Source organism: Microtus ochrogaster, chromosome 1 (genome assembly GCF_000317375.1).
Source record: "Microtus ochrogaster isolate Prairie Vole_2 chromosome 1, MicOch1.0, whole genome shotgun sequence".
Classification (NCBI taxonomy): Eukaryota; Metazoa; Chordata; class Mammalia; order Rodentia; family Cricetidae; genus Microtus; species Microtus ochrogaster.
In genome coordinates, this window is record NC_022009.1 from 105141512 (window position 1) to 105159032 (window position 17521).

Here is a 17521-nt window from a genome sequence, read left to right on the forward strand (position 1 = left end):
TGATTTATGACCAGATATCTGGGTGCTTTGTAGCACAGTCTAGCTGCCACATAAACATCAATGGTCATGGGACCAAAGGGAAGAATTTGCAAGGGAGATGAAGAATTAATAGAGAAAGAGTGGTGTTGCGAAACTCAGAGAATAGAGGGATTCAAAGTGAGAAGGGTCAAGATAAAATCTAATGGGAAATCACACCCTGCCCCTGTGCAAGCATACACACACACACACACACACACACACACACACACACACACACACACACGTCCATGAGAGCCCAAGGGGGTGAATTTCAGATTTTTATCAGGTAACCCCAAACCAGGAGACAGGAGCCACTTTCAAGCCCAGCCTTCAGTCAAGGTTGGGGGGCACCCCTTTGTTCTGAATGTACAGCTCAGAGAGAAAATCTTACGCTGCACCCCTACAGTACCTGAGTCTTCTCTTGGAAGACAGATGGCTAATGAAAAGTCAGCTCTGACCTTTTCTAACTAGGTGAAGTCACATTAGTTTGACCTTCCTCCCCAGAGTTTTCCTCTTCTCTAGTGCCCCACTCCACACACATACCCTGTTTTCATTTAATTCCCTTTCCTGGGCTGTGAAGGTTTGTATTGTCTGTTTTTGTGTGTGTGTCACACTCTCCCCAGGATTCCACTCACCCACCCACCCTGTTGCAGGACAGCCTTTCCATGGGAGGGGATGAGACAGATAATCTCCTGAGCAAGAGGCTGAGGCACCATCGTGCCAAGCGGCATCCCTTTCTCTCTCTTTGGAAAGGAAACCAGGCAGCCAAGAGAAGCCACAGCCCCAAACAAGCTCCTGCAGAGAGACAATCTTTGCGAGCCTGGAGGCCAGCATCTCAGAAACATATTAGAGCCTGTCTTTATGAAAGAAAATGATCTTTGCGCAGGCAGGTGGTATGGTTTAGGAGAACATTTTTATGTGCAATTTAGAGTGCACTGTCTACACATAGCTCAGACTGAAATAATCAGTTTAGTGTGTGTGTCTGCACCGTCATGTGGTCAAGCTGTAGGTGAGAGCAGATTTACACACCGAAATCAAAACGAACTAGCAGGAGCCCTCTCCTGTTGCATTCCATGACAATAAACGGCCACGCGATGGAGGGCTGCCAACCCCGCTCTCCGCTTTTATTTCTTCCCAGAAAGCTCTTGTGATAGGAAGGAAATTAGTTTCTAAGGAGGCGCTTGAGTGCATCTGTTAAGTAGAGGATTTCTTTTTTCTTTTTCTTTTTTATTAACACGGATATACATAAACAAAGGCCATGTAAACAGAGAGTCGCCTGGCAGCAATGGCTGAATGTATCCCTCTCGTAAGGCGGTTTTAAATTGAAGTGTACGGAAGTTTATAGGGATTCTTGGGTATGCCTTTCAGTTCGGATGCCAGCTACAGGAGATGCTCCACTCCAAAGCTCAGTGTCTGCAGTGTTTGTCGCTGTGGGTTGCTTTTTCAAAGGAAAGAGGTAAATTTGTTCACCTGGAGAGCAGGATACTAAAGGACAATGGCAATCACGTTTCAACATTTGAAATGTAGTTTCCAGGAAATTTAGCCTTTGTGTGAAGGGATTAGACAGAGCACCAGTCTTAAAAGGAAAAAATGAACACCAAAACACCCCTGGAAGTGTCCACGTGTGAGTCCGTCAGGAGGCAGGAGCGCCTCCGGTCAGGCCTGGACGAAATCTTCACCCCTGGTAATGTCCCAGATATGCATGTGTCACCCTTTGGCTTCCCGCACAATGAATCAGCGCTGACTTGGCAGAAGCAACTGTGTCGAGTCTGCTGCGTGCCCCCATCTAGAGGAACCTTCTAGATTAAAGGGCAAAGCTGTATCTCTGAATTGGTATAATTGGGAATCCCTTCCCGCCCCCTCCCAAATTTTTAGAGAGAAGCAGCGTTCTTCCTGTTGTGAGAAATTCAGTTCTGAGTCTGGAAAGGAACCCCCCCCCCCCAGCGGAGGAGGGGGAATAAGTCCAGGGGTGAAGGCCAGGATTTCAACACATGTGTTCTCATTTATCAGGGGCGGGACTCGGTGCGAAGGGGGAGAAAACCAAGAGCGAACAGAATCAAGGAGATCAAATTATTTTTCCATTTGTCTCTGAAGCAAAGGGGGAGGGGGAGGAAATAAAGAGGGAAGGAAAATTATCTCACGATGATGTGGCTATCTGGTGTAACCTGGGCACCAGCAAGGGGAACTTCAGGTTTCAGAGATGCCCGTGCTAGGGTGTTCGCCAGCCAGCCTCCCTGGGTGTGGGATGTAGCGGTGGGCTGTGAGAGCATGAGAGACACAGGATGAGGAGCTGCACAGATATCTCTAGGTGTCATTTCTCCAAGGCTCTCTCTGACCATGACCCCTGCTCGTCTACCTGTGTGAATCTGAGGGCACAGAGGAGAAAGGTCAGGTGTTCATCTGAGCATCTGATTTCACACCGGGCACTTTATTTCCACAGTTAATCTGCACGGTGACGGTCCCATTTCATCCCAACTCTTAGTGACGTGTTCAGAGAGGCACAACCAGTGACCGAGTGGCTTAGGCGGCATGGGGCCCAATCTTCGCGCTTTGCTGTCCCCACAGGTTCCGCGGCATGTGAGCAGTAGAGGCTAAAATGGCTTGGATGTTAAACAAGGTGTGTATGTGTGTGTGTGTGTGGGGGGGTTAATACGGTGGGAGAATGTCCTCGGAGACAGGAGTGAAAAGAACATATTTGGGGTTCAGTTGGGAACTAGGAACTGTGCCTTCCTGTCGTCGTTAGGTGAGGTCGAATGAGCCAAACTTAGGAGCTCCCCATTTTTGACGCAGCAGGTGGGAGGTGACCTTTCATTCACTAGCTCCTGGTGGGTGGTCCGGGAATGATGCTCTTGTGGGTTTGGCTAAAGGGTGAAATGGACGTCAGCTGATCGGTTGTTTCTCAACTTCAGAGCACATCCGTGCAGAAAAAAAAAACCTGTGGCCACTTGGCTTCAGGGTATCCTACAAATCCCACCCCTGTAGGCAGACTCTTCTGTTCTGCCAACCACTCCCCAAGCAACCACACAGAGACTTAATTTTAATTATAAATGTTCGGCCGATACCTTCGGCTTGATTTTAGCTGACTCGTAACTTAAATGAACCCATTTCCATTCATCTCAGTGTGGCCCTGAGGCTCCTGTGTCTCATGGATGTATTTCCCATTCTGCTTGCTCTGAGTTTCATGGCGTCTTCTCTAACTCTGCCCTTCTTCTTCCCTGCATTTTCTTTGCCCTGAAAAGTCTGCCTAGCCATCGGTCAATCGGTTTTTTATTAGCAAAGAGAAGAGAGCACCATATCTTCACAGTGCACCGAAGGATCATTTTATAGCATATCCCTTTATGGGGGGGGGCAGTACTGTTGGGCCAGATTTCAGTCCCATGCCCCTTTACACTCTTGACTCTGGGTCTTCTGCCGAGCAGGAACACGCATGAAGTTCCCATCAGTCCCGCGCCATTGCAGATGAGGTCCATACAGGGCCTCACCTTGACCCCCTAGAATTCCCCAGAGCTGAGGGGAGCCAGAAACACAAAGCTAAGCCCAAGGCAGAGGCCCCTGCAGTTTTGAAACAGGAGCCTCTTGCTGCTCTTTGAAGTTACATGTGGCCTCATTGTTTTCTTCCTGATGATAAACAGGGTGATCTGGAAGGAAAATGGCAGATGGGAAAGCAGAGAGGAGGGTGGGAGGTGGTCCTAAGGAGAGTGATCCCAGGCCAGCCTGTGAAGGAACACAGCCAGGTTTTCAGGGCCATCACAGGCCAAACTGGTGGGAACATTTTCTCAACTGAAGTCCTTTTTTCTCTAGCTTGTGTTAAGTTGACACAAAGATAATCAAAACAAAAGGGCCGGTGGGGCAAGGGGCAGACATCTACAAGGACGCCCTTGACCACTAGAATAATAATAATCTCCTGAGAGCTCCAGAAATCCCCTGACTGTTGGTGCCAGGCCAATGACAGGCCAAGAAGGTGGCACCCTGGGTGAAAAGCAAGACCAGAAGCAGGGGAGGTAGATGCTACACACTCCCTCCTAACCAAGATCCTAGACCTAGAACCACACCAGGTGTCCACAGCGGGCAGTTTGGCTTCCGAAGCCCTGGGCTTAGCCCTGCCCCGAGCTAACAGCAGCCTATGGCTTCTGCTCTGCCCATCCCTCCCTTGCTTCCAGAAGCTGCCCTGTAAACGCTTCCTTTATTAACAACACTTGACAGAAGCTGTGAGCAACAGCCCATGGAGCTTTATCCAGCGAGGAACCGGCACATCGAATTTCTTTCCCTACGCCAGGATCTGCTCCCAGCCGTGAAGTCTTTCTGCGTGGTTGGTATTTCCCACTAAAGGCTGCTTTTTATTCTCTTGTTTATATTCAGACCAAGCCAGTGTGGAAAACAGCAAGGCTCTCCGTAAGGCCCCCGGATCAAACATATCGCAGTGGGTGAGGGCACAGTCTAAGGGAGCCTTTTGCCGTATGTGAGATAAAACCTTCCACATCTTAGTCTGGCTCTCTGGATAGCCTCGGGAGATCTTTCCAGCATAGGTGTTGGTAGCTGTATGCATTCCTTCCTTATTAGCAGTCGTGAAGGGAGCGGGGAGGATTCCTCTTGAGAATATTTGTTCTCTGTGACTCTTTGCTACCCCGTAACTGTAATTCCCAGTAAGCAAGCATGATAGTTCTAGAGACTACGGAACGTTCTTTCCCCTTGGTCTATTAACATCATAGCAACTGGAAAGCGAAAACAGAAGTGGGGGTACCCAGGGCCATGGGGCAGGACCAAAAGCAGGCAACCAGGAGAAAGCACTGAAGAAAAAGATGTGCCACAGAGAAACCCTGTCTCGAAAAACCAAAAAAAAAAAAAGAAAAAGAAAAAGAAAAAGATGTAGGTGTGGCAGGTAGAACGTAGAAGGAGCGGACATTAAGACCCAACGGTGTCCTCATTTGCAGCCTCCCTGGCAGGCAGGGTGGGCCTTCTTTGTCTCCAGCTGTTACTGGCACCAGATATACTGGCCCTCTCTATTTCCTCTCCTGACTGGCAGGACTGGGGTGGAACCCAGGGCCGTTGGCAGGTTCAGAGAAGCCTTCTACTGGCCCCGCCCACAGCTTAGAGTCATTGTCCTCACCATTTCTTCCCTGCAACCCCATCAGGTCGAGGGCCTGGAGCACCCAGTGTTAGGCAAGCCAGGGCTTGTGTGAAGGAAGCCTTTGCCCTGCCCTGTGGGCACTAGACAATAGCTAAGGTTCCTGGGGTGGGGGGTCGGTACCAGCTTTCCTACACTCTGCTTGGCCTGCATGCTAGAATGGTTTGAGAAACAGAGAGAAAGAGATGGGGTGCTGTGGTGTGTGTGTGTGTGTAAGCCAGGGGCAGAGGCTTGCACATCCCTGATGCCAGCTTTGGGAAGAGCAGTTCTTTGGGGTCCACATTTACCCAGTTTCTTGACTTAGGAATGCTGGCCTAAGACCCCAGCCTGGTTCCCCTGGGAGAAATCGCCTTCCAGTCATAACAGACCAAAGCACCCTACTCCTTTGGCCCTAGGAGGTTGAACCCTGGCATAGACTAACTCTTTTGAATGTAGAAGGAAGACAGGAAACCAAGTCCCAAGAAAGAGAAAGCAATGTCTTAATCCCTTAAAGATGGGGCAGGCCTAAGGCTGCACACAGAAGAGTATTTTATAAGGTCCCTGGATCCTCCCCACTTACCCTTATTGGTCCTGCTTTGATGCCTGCCTCGGTACCTTCCTGGTTGCTTCTTGCAATGTCTTCCGGAAACAGGAAATGGCCATCACTGGGGAACCCATTTCTCATTTCTTCTCTACTGTGTCCCGCTAAGTCTCCTTCAGATTCCAGTAACCCCGTCTTAACCCAGTGACTCTAAGTCTCTAAATACAGGTGTGATCTGGAGCATCGGAGAGAGGGTCTTCAGTAAAGATTCTGGACTGGGGACAGCTGATTGACAAGCGGCTACAGAAGAAACCACAGTCTTTGCCAGGTAGCAGTCTGTTGTTCTTTAAGGGGGGCTATGGGGAGACTCCCAGCTGACACTGTCTCAGTACCAGGCTTCTGGGTGTTCAGAGTCTTTTTCCCAGGGGTAGTTCCCCCATTCACCCTCAGATCTCAGGCAGGTCTGAGGAGGCAGCCCTCTCCAGACTGTTCTTGTAGTATGAATGCTGCCCCCTGCTCCCCCCTCGGCCCCCCAGGACTTGTGCTTTGACTCTTGGTTTTCTCACATTTTCCCTTTAAAGAGCCTGTCTTCTATCTCTCCCTGTTCATTTCTAGCCCCCTCTGTTCCCCATCAACGTAATTTTAAAGTGGAAACACATGGCTGCAGACCCGGGGCTCTCCATTTACTCAGCTGCACCTACTTATTCAATTTAAATTGGAAGGCTAGTTTACAAACTTTCAGAAACTATGTCCTGGCCAATGAGAAGAGCTGTGTAAACACAGGTCTAATTTCGTCTCTGGTCCTGCCTGGCCCCCCACCCAACCCCCTACTCCATGACCTTCTGAGAACAAAAGCCAGAACATAAAGTGTGTGTGTGTGTGTCACACATGCGTGTGCGTGCACACGCACACGTGCACACACATCATATTCTCTTTCTAGAATTTTCTTGATTTCTAATTGTGAGTTGGGATAATAAGTCGAAGAGGGAAAGAGTTTTAGCGTGCAATGCTTTCCAGAAAAGTGTCACTTAACATTCCTGACACCACCTGATGCCTCTCTGCTGGGAGGGGAAGGGGCGGTGTGTGTAGTGACTTCTGCAGAAGGAAATTCTGCTCTCTTTTTATGAAAGACATACATTAGTTCCTCAATCCCCTCCCCCCTTTTTAAAATTCTTTTAGGAGCGAAAGAGTTGGACGAAAGATTGATTTCTGGCATTCCAGAAGCATGATGGAAAAATGAACTAACTTGAAAAACTAAGATGAAAATGTTCTGTTGTATGTATTAATTCGCTTATAAATTTTGCTTCTTGTTCTGAAGACCTAAATATTTTACCCCCATCTCTGAATACTAGAATATTACTTTCTGTCTATTTTTGAACTCAAACTAAACATATGTAGAAGATTCTTTCTTCTGACTTTCCTGCTTTTCTGCTTTCTGTCCTACATTCTAGACAATTTCCTAAAACTTAAATTTCCCTTCACTGATTCTTTCTGCAGCTGAGTCTAACCTGTGTAACATATTCCACTTTCAGGTCTTACTAGTAGCTCTTTTGATTTCAAGAAACCAGATTTGGTTATCTTTAAAATTTGCTTTGTCTTTTTAAAATAAAGCACTGTCCTTCCACATCCATGCTTCTTCCCCTCCACCCTAAATTGCTTAGAAATATCCAATAACACTTCAAAATATGTAAATATATTCAAATTTAAAACATGTTAAACACATTTTGCTTTGGGCAATTCTGACATCTTAGGTGATCCTTGCTGCTGATGCTTCCAGATCTTCTAGAAAGAGAGGGGAAGAGGGGCAGGGAGGGAGAATATTTATGCAAATTTAACCATGAGACACGTTTGAAGACCCGGAGTCTATTTTTCTCAGACACAAATTTGCTTTTATTATTTTTTTTTCTGCAAGTGTTCAGGAAAATGCTTGCTGTTGAAGCCCTGGCATAGGACTTCCAACATCTCATGAGTGTGGGCAGGGGTAGACTGTGACATTTCTGTAGACGTTTTTTCATTTCCAATGAGGGCCTTGCTCTTTCCGCGCACGAAGCCAGTGTGAAGGGAAGTTTAGCTTTCCTGTTGTTAATAACCTTCTGGCAGCCCTGGGTTTGGTGGCAGCCATTGCTCGGGTTGGATCTCGCTGTGCTAGGCACATCCTCAGCGTTTCTTCTCCTCAGCACCGGAAAGCTGAGTGCCCCATGTGTACTAATAATTTCTGTGTCATTGAAGAAGACACCTGACTTCTCTGGGTCTCACATCTGTCATAAGAATGACTGGAATGATACTGCCAACTCTGGGCTACTAGGAGGTTAGGATGATAGTCACCAAAGCTGTGAGGTCTGTCTGTCAACAACCTCTCCATCTCACCGTGATTGTGCTCAATGTTCGTCTGATGTTCACAGACAGCAGTGACACCAGACTGTGTCTCTGTCACTGTCACTGTTCTCCTCTGCTCTCTGACAGTCCCTGGGTGTAGGTGTGTTGTGTGAAGTCTACATGCTTGCCTGTAAGCCTTGTGTTCCCACCTCACCTCTACTGAGAGAGCTAATGCTGTCCCATTTCTCCAAGCAAAACCCAACCAATACCAACAAACCAACACACGAACACACAAAGGCCTGCTCACAATGCTGGCTAATATTTGCTAAGAGTATCCAAGCTTCCCTGCCTGCCAGGGACTCGGTCTTCTATATTTGTCTTGAATTAGCTGTGTAATCGATGGGACTGTACTGGTCTAATGTCACAGGCATTGAGGAAAGGCAGGCTGACTTATCTTTGGCTCTTCTGTGCCTCTCGTTTGTAGCACTTCTTCTCTAGGCCATGGCACCAAACTCCTTCTGGAAGAAGGAAGACTCTTAATAATCAGAGAAAGTCGCCAGGCTATTTCTTTATGGCCAGTGTAGGGGTTTAAATAAGAATGGCCCCATAGGCTCATATAGTTGAATGTTTAGTCATCAGGAAGTGTCACTATTTGAAAAGGATTAAGAGGTGTGGCTTTCTTGGTGGAAATATGGGTGGGGGAGGGGACTCCTTGAGGTTTCAAAAGCCCACACTGAGCAGTCTCTCTCTTGGCCTACGTGTCAGCATGTAACTCTTAGCTACTGCCAGCTGCCATGGTCCCTGCTGTCATGCTCCTGGCCATGATGATGATGGACCAAACCTCTGAAACTGTAAGCAAGCTCCCAATTAAATGCTTTCTTTTATGAGTTGCCTTGGTCATGGTGTCTCTTTATAGCAATAGTACAGCAACTAAGACAGCCAGCTCTTACTCAGAATGCTAGGGTGGGGGTAAGTTTCAGGAAGACTAACTTGTTTTGGGAAAGAGGCTCTAGTTTCTAGAACCTCCTGTGGGCAAGAAAACCTTGATATCTATGACTAGCTTCAGAGGGGAGGAAGGATGAGAGGCAGGAGGTTAGAAGATCAGCTATCCATTGGTTCTCAGGTGGCTTCTGAGATCTTTTTTGGCCTTGAGTTCCAAACACTCAGCAGGCTGAAGTGCTATGTTTTGCTGGTATTGCTTTTTGAGCCTTGGTAAATGAGTAGGTAAATGCTTGGTTAACCAGGGTCCTGGAAGTTGGGCTTGAATACCAACTCCCTTTTTATTAACTCTGTGGTTTGGGACAACTTCTCCCACCTTCCTGGGGCATCTCTGAGGATGCAGTTGACAGAGTTCTGGAGGAAGTCACATGATTTGCAAACCCAAAGGGTTGTATAACTGTAAGTTATCATACGAACATTGAGTTCCCAGGGGCTTGTTCAAGGGCTGGGACATGTCCAAAACTCACTGGAGAGTCTGAAGCTTTAAGAGCTTACTTTTAAAAGTTTGTGTGTGTTCAGATGTGTGCATGTGCGTGTGTACGTATGTGTGTGAGAGAAAGCACACACATGTCTATACCCACTTAGGTGATAGAGGGTTAATGTCCTAGAAAAGCATGCATTGAAGCCAGGCTGCTATTAGGAGAAACGTGTCTACTGGCACAGGGCAGCCAATACACAGATCCCCAAACCACTGCGGAGGACAGGAATGGGAGAGCGCCAGGAACCCATTGGGTGGAGCCTGCACATTCAGTGGTCATGAGCTGGTGAGATGGGGTCTATTTTTTACTCTTCAAAGTGCACATTTTTATTGACGTGTGAGTACAGCACACACAGACAAGGCTGCTCAGTGACATTTTCAGAGAATCCCTCCTTTTGGCACACTCAGCTCTGAGACACAACCCAACACCCAGAATGGAATTCTGGCACCCTAATGGTCCTTTCAGGACCAAGTCACTACCTGTGTCCCAAAGTAGCTATTCTTTCTCAGGATGGAGAGAGGATACTTCCTGCAGTGCATGGGTCCTCCTATATCAAACAGCAATCAGGAAAATGCCCCGCAGACATGCCCACAGGCCAGCTCGACCCAGGCAAACCCCCAGTTGAGATTCTCGCTAACAACTCTGGGCTGCCTCAACTTGACAGCTGAAGCTAACTAGGAGAGTGAACATTCCAGAACTGTGACATCTGCGTGACTGGGGGCAACTTGTGTCTCCTGGACTCCTAGCTGGCATTTCCCATGGCTTCACGCTCATCTGCAGCATGTGTCCTCTGTGTGATGTGGACAAGGCTGCTAACAAACTCTGACTGTTTAATGACAGGCCAGAGACTCTAGAAGAGCAAGGTAACTTTGCCTTCTCACTCCGGGATACAATTAAAAAATTAAGGGAAGCCATCCAAGCATTGCCTGGTCCTGCAGCCTAGGGTGAATGGGCACCAACCACTACAGTAAGCAAGTATGTGATGGAGAGATGGGAAAGATAGGAAAAACAGAGCAGGACTGCAGGACAGTGTACAATACCCTGGAGCTTATGAAGATGCATACTCTTACCTCTGAACCTGCTCAGGCAGCAGGCTTCCCCTGGCTCTGGGCAACAACGGAGGCTGAAGATGAGAAAAGGTTCATTTTCTGGATTGGATTTTCTGGAAAGACCACCCTGGTTTGAGATGTCAGCAGAGACCATGTTGGTGTCTATGGTCCATGCTGATGCCCAGGCTTCGATGAAACCTGAGATCCACGAAGAAGGATGTGGTCTGTGCTGCTGCCTGAGGCCTTGATGATGTCCTCAGGCTTTGTGGCCTTGGGGTGCCATGCTGATGTCAGTGGCATGTGTAGCCACCTGAGGCCATGTCAATGCCAAAGACAGAGGCAAACTGTCCCAGCCTCTGGAGGGAAAGCTGGTCCCACGCTTCTCTGGCCATTGCATGGCTCTCCTCATTGATGGCTTCTGGGGTAGATGTAGGCAGAGGAAGACTCACTTTCCTTTGTGTGTGTGTGTTGGGGGGGGCTGGCCACTAGAAATTTGACCATGTTCCAGTGAGTATATGGACAACACAAATGGACTTTTTTTTCTTTCGTGTGTGTGGGGTGCCACGTGGGAGAGGACATGCCACCTAGACATGGGAAGACTGGGAGGTGAGCACGATTGGTTGCCTGGTGTGAGATTCCCAAATAATAATAATAATAATAATAATAATAATAATAATAATAATAATAATAAAAGAAATCAAGAACCAGCTCTGATAAATCCCTCTCAGGCCATATGCCACCTTTAGCCAGAGATGTTATCACCAAGGCAGCAGGAACAGAGTGTCCTGGTTGGCAAGGCCTGAGTTTAAGACGTCCATCCCTGAGACTAAATGCTGTGACTGGAAGTCTCCACAGATGTCTTGATAGGAATAAAAGCTCACTGCGCCCAGTGAAAACACAGCAGTTAAGACAAGGAAAGGATGTTGGACAATGAAAAGACACTGTGGGGTGGTGTGGAGTGCCTTGGAGCCAGAGACTCTACCCAGGCACACACTGTGTTTTGATGCTTGATATAATCCTTGCCAGAGCTATCATTATGCCCCCATCCTAACTGACGAGGGGAGTAATGAGTTATTTACAAAGGAAGGCCTCCAGGTTTTGGATTCTGCCTTTACATCCTAATTAAAGAAGCTCTCATCCAAATCATCCATCAGTACTGTCTTCTTCCAACGACTGTGCAGACTCTGTTTAAAAGCAGTAATCAGAACACCTCAACAGTGGTATTTTTGAGATGGGCAAAGAGTCCAGGATTTGCATAGTAACAGAGCATCAGACTTTTGGGTACCACAGTGCATAGTGGGAGAAGGCCATGGGAGGCTGGGGTGCTGGGCTATAGAAAGTTTGTGGGCTCCTGATCATCCCACTGAACTTTGTCATTTTTGCCTGGGGCTCTGAAATCACCTGTTTCTTTTCAGCTACCACGTCTGTCAGTGCATTGCTGAGAAATTTGTCCAATCCCAAATACTGCCCTGAGGCTGTAAGATTAGAATCCCAATGCCCCAGAAGCCTATGGCCCCAGGAAGGAGCCAAGTGTCAGGTGTGTTACAACAGTTTTCAGCAGAGTTTTATGACAGGGACACACTGGAGTATTGGTAAAGCAACACAGGGCCACCCCACAAGTGACCACCATGCAATTTCCTGTACAGATAAGCTTGTGCTGGTTTATATTGCATCCCAGGGACAGTCAGTATTCACACTGCAGATGATTTGTGTATCCAAGAGCTGTCATCCCAAACTCAACTCCAGGAAGGGCAGAAATATCATGCTAAGGTATGATATCCTAAAGATGGCTTTTTGAGGGTGGGGTAATTAGTTTGCAAATTAGCACAGAAGACAGTAGAAATGGCCTTCCACTGAGTGACATTTAGGGTGCTGATTATAAATAAATTCACTTATTCAGTCTTATCCTACCTCTCTTCCTAATCAGGGCATATGATTCTTTTGAGGCCTTTCTTAGCATGGTGGTACCTAAACAAGTGGGTGAGACAATTCTAGATGCTGTTATTAGGCTTACAGAACTCAGTTTCTATAACACAGGGGCATCTGTTTTTGCTGTTTCTTTCATACAAATAGTTGTCACACTACCTAAAATGGCACTCTGACTTCACTGACCTCAAAGAAGAGCTGAATCTGTTTGTTAAAGTTTGTGTAATTAAGTTGTTTTTATTATAATGTTGCATGGGAATGGGTTTGGGGTACCTCTGCCCGTCAAACTGTGCATGACAAGCGAGTTGAAATCAATTTAATGAGGTGTGGGATGGGCTGATGGGAGCAGCCTGGGCATTCCAGGGAGGAGGAACCCTGGGGATAAGGGTGCTGGGCTTCTCAGAGGTTGCAAATGCGAAGCTTGTTTTTGGTTTTAGACAGTTCCTCAGGCAGCACAGCCTGCCCTTGAATTTGCTGTGTTGCTGAAGATGATCTTGAACTTCTGATCCTCCTGCCAGGACCTCCTGAGAACTAGCATTACAGATGACATGGAATTAATTGCACCTGGTTTATTCCATGCTGGGGATTGAACCTAGGCTCTTGTGCATGAATACAGGGCGCTCGAACAACTGTGCTACATCCTCAGCTCTGCAAGTGGACAGAAGGGCCAAGGGTGTGGCCAAGCTTGTGTATGCATGCACATGCACATACACACAAAGAAAAGTAGAAACAGAGATGGGGGAGGGAAAAAGAGAAAGAGTGAGTGTGCGCGCACACACACACACGTGTGTCTGAGCCAACTGTGTCCCTCTGAAGGACTCAGGTCCTGGACATTAATTAATCAAGGGCAAGACATACCTGATCATGTGGGGGCTGAGACCCTATGTCATGCTTTTTCTTTCTTTTTTTTTTTTTTTTTTTTTTTTTCGAGACAGGGTTTCTCTGTGGCTTTGGAGCCTGTCCTGGAACTAGCTCTTGTAGACCAGGCTGGTCTTGAACTCACAGAGATCCACCTGCCTCTGCCTCCCGAGTGCTGGGATTAAAGGCGTGCGCCACCACCGCCCGGCCTATGTCATGCTTTTTAAGGCACCTGGATGCTTTCCTTAAGCTCAACAATCCTCTTCCCAATACTTTAGAGAGGGTTCTGAAGGAGGCAGAGCAGAGGACAGCACAGAGAAGTCGGATTAGAGACCAGCATCAATTAGCAGTTTTGGGTGACGGTGCTGGGAAGGAGAGTGCGGTTTCCAGGTGTTTTAGGCAGTGATTGACTTACTGGAATAACTGACAGTTACCACATGGGCTGGGCTAAAGGAGCTCCAGAGCCTGTGATAGCTGACAAGTTTCTGGCTTTGGAGAAGGATGGAGAGAGGGCCAGTCCTTCTTGGGGTTCCATTACCCCTATCCTTTCCATTACAGGAATGCCAATGCATTCCTGCCTGGCACCCACCTTGCTTTGGCCAGCGGTTGCTCAGCTCCTCCAGACCTCAGTCCCTGCCTGAGTTATCTGGCTTGATGAAGAACTCAACAAGGTGTGTGTGTGTGTGTTTTTTTTAAAAGATAAAAATGTCATTATCTGATCATACTCATTCATGAAGCTATTTCCTTTATCACTTGGTTCCTGTCCTGTGGACCCCGGTGCCCACATTCCTGGCAATGAGCAAGACTGCTTGCTTTATTAGGGCTCTATTCATGGTTCTGCATGTGTGGCCCTCACATGAGGCAACGCTGATTTTTCAAATTCAAGGGCCAGTGTAAGGAATGTTGTCACTGAGCTAACCAGTGACATGTGAAGCAATATGAATTCTTTGCATATTTTATTTTTCTTTTTTTGATTTCCAACTCACACACATCTGGCATATTTTACATCTTTGCAATAAAACATGGTTACAATAGCTTAAGGAATTTATATATCCAAAATATTTCACCATGATCTCAAGATGAAATGACCTTGTCTTCCAGATGTTCAGTGCCTTCCCAATTCTAAGCTACAAACTCAAGATATTGCTCACAGCCTGGTGATGATAACGTAGTCAGTACACTGATTTCCCATAATTTCAGAATTTCATAAATACAAACAACAATGAAGAAGGAATAATTCAGTGCTAAAACGTTCTAGTACAAGGTGGATGACAAATAAGTAATCACAGCAATAAATAATGATATGTGTCTGGTGCAAAGTGCCAATACAAAGAACCCATTATCCTGCTTTATCTTTTGAAATCAATGGCTGCAAGTGAGTGAAATTCTGAGAAAATTACATTCCTGTAACATGCCTCATAGCCCTACCAACACGATATGTACATCTATGACAATACAGTCACCAAATATACAAAGAAGAAACATGAAGAAAATGTATAGACCCCTGGGTGATAGCTGGATCGGGACGATGGATGGAAAAAATTATTTGAGAGCCATCATTCTATACTGTAAAAGATGAAGTGCCTTAGGCTAGGCTTGTGGTTTTAGGTGAGAATCTCACAAGAAACGAAAGGGACAAGTTCAGTTATTGTTGTAATAAAGTCTGACTCATTAATTATTAAACTAAGCTATTTGAGAACCAAGGAGGGAAATGTTAGCATCCTCATCCTCTCCCAACATGGAGACAGGGCCAGTGGCTGACACCAGGGGAGAGATGTCCAGGTGCTGGGAAGTTGATGCATTGGGACTAATGATCATGACTCCCATTTCCACAGTAGAAACCAGGCCCTCATCGCCAGGCTCCCTTCCTGTTGCATCTTCAGGTCCTAAAGGGTAGGGCTGAATTTTCTTTGTATAAAGTACCAACAATGGCAAATAATAGCTTAGTATCCAAACGCTATATGAGCAAACTTTACTTAGAAGGGATGGATTTAGACTAAAAAGCAAATCATATTTTGGTGAAAATGTCAAAATTACTGATTGAGCCCAAATTCAACCCTTTTGAACAAGCTGCGTCCTTTCCATTCCCTAGCTTGAATGCACCAGTTCCATCAAAACTCAGGGAGTAGGGAGCATGCGGGTTCTAACTCCACAGTAAATTAACAAAGGCCGCTCTTTCTTTATACAAGGTTTCACTTTTACAAAAGTATCCCTTTAAATAAGATGCATATGATGTACAAAGTATCAAACGTGGGTTTTGTTTTTCTCAGCTTGAAAAGAGGCTGGAAATGGGATGCAGGTTAAGTTCAAAGCTTAAACCTTGTAACAACTGGACACAAGGTTCCTCAGAATTGTCAAAAGTCTCTTGTGAGGCTTCCTACAACCTTTCTCAATAAACGACAATATATGAAATAATTACCAAAACGTCTCCTAATTCAGATAATTTACATGATATGAGCTTGCTTGACAGCAGCTGGTGTTCAGTCCTGGAAAAACAGGATGAAATGGCTCCTGACTATGATGTTCGGCGACTGCTGGGTGGGATGGATGTACAGAGCCGATGTGGACGAGTGTCCCCACCAGAGATACGGCCTTTCCACAGAGCACTTGTGCTCTCACGTGAACGTGGCCTCTGCAGCTTCTCTTCAGTACCTGTTCTGATGCTCATAATGCCACCGATTAAAATCTATATTAAAAGCTACAATGCTGCCGGAAGCCATGCCAGTGATCAGAGTCCTGTAAGAGCAGAGATGGTGGTGAAGAGAGACAGGAAAATAATAAACACTTGCCACTTTCTATTGGACACGGGCCTTATCTCAAAAGTCCCCACGTCTTAACTGAGAGAGGTCTAGCATTTCTTCTTGATTCTGCCAAGAGCTGCTCAGCTAGTGGAGAGTCCTGCTAGAGAACATTAGTCAGGCCCATACAACCACACATTCCAGTGTGACGTGGGCTCTGCTGCCTCCAGAAGTTGTATGTATGGTCTATCCATATAGTCCTCTGGGACCAGGCCCGGGCTTTCTCTACAATTCTGGCCTTTATTTCTCAGTGTCCTTAACCACTCCATCCCTTATCTACTTGCCATATACCCTGATATGGGGGGTGGATATATGAGCCGCCAGTTTTCCTGAATCCTCAGGTACCAATTTCATTTTGTCTTCCAGATAGCTTAGCCATTGTACACAGCAGGCGGTATCATTAAAACCTCCAGACTTAGTGCATCCATCCTGAGTCATTGTAGTCAACATACAGGTGAGATAATCTCTGTCCCCTCTTACTTGAGCCTCCTAAACAAACAAAGGCTCCTTTCTCTGGGATGGCTCACTACAACTGACTACATACAAGTTTCCTGACATTCTGCCCTGATGGAGCAGAGTGCTTAGCTGTTAGTCCAGACCATCTTCAGACAAGTGTGTCCTGAACATACTTCCCCAATAGGTGTCTACCAGTTATACTTTCTGTGTATGAACTGTCCCAATGTAGCACTGCATTGCACCATACATATAATCAAAATTAAGAATGAGATTAAAATGGAACCTTTCCTGCACTACTGTTGCTCTACACGTGTTCGCTGATGCCCACTGTGACCCAGCCTGACAAATGGCTCCTCCTCAGCTTCCCACATCGCCAATCATTTCCTCCCAGGGTCTGGTCCTGCTCCCCTGCCATTCAATTAGATTACAGTCATGGAATGAGTCACTTTATCATGTACCCTTAGCATTTGGCAGGACACTTCTGCTAAATACTGGTAACAGATATATGCAAAAACGCATGTGAATCAATTGAAGGACAAATATTTAATCTACTTGAGAAGATGTTTAAAACACACTAAAAAACACTCATGTATACACAAAGAATTAGGAAGTAAGTCACACCTGTTTACTAGTCTACTTCAATGGTAACAATAAGCTTACCTTAAAAATTTTTATTCCTCAGACTCCATCAAGTCACACTGCCTTTTTCTTGTGTGTGTGTATGTGTGTGTATGTGTGTATGTGTGTGTGTATGTGTGTATGTGTGTGTGTGTGGTATGTGTGTATGTGTGTGTATGTTTGTGTGTGGTATGTGTATGTGTGTGTGTGTGGTATGTGTGTATGTGTGTGTGGTATGTGTGTGTATGTGTATGTGTGTGTATGTGTGTGTGTGGTATGTGTGTATGTGTGTGTGTGGTATGTGTGTATGTGTGTGTGTGGTATGTGTGTATGTGTGTGTGGTATGTGTGTATGTGTGT

General features: G+C 46.3%; 1 protein-coding gene across 5 annotated transcripts in view; it reads right to left on the bottom strand.

Annotated features, from left to right (window-relative positions):
- Window positions 1-14231: 14231 nt before the first annotated feature.
- The window catches only part of Nbea (neurobeachin), a 494560-nt gene continuing 491270 nt past the window's right edge, over window positions 14232-17521 (bottom strand). For all 5 annotated transcript variants that reach the window (XM_005344001.2, XM_026778835.1, XM_026778862.1 and 2 more), the window contains one exon: window positions 14232-16026. In XM_005344001.2, the coding sequence (XP_005344058.1) occupies window positions 15936-16026 (91 nt within the window). In that variant the 3' untranslated portion in view covers window positions 14232-15935. The remainder of the gene's footprint in view (window positions 16027-17521) is intronic.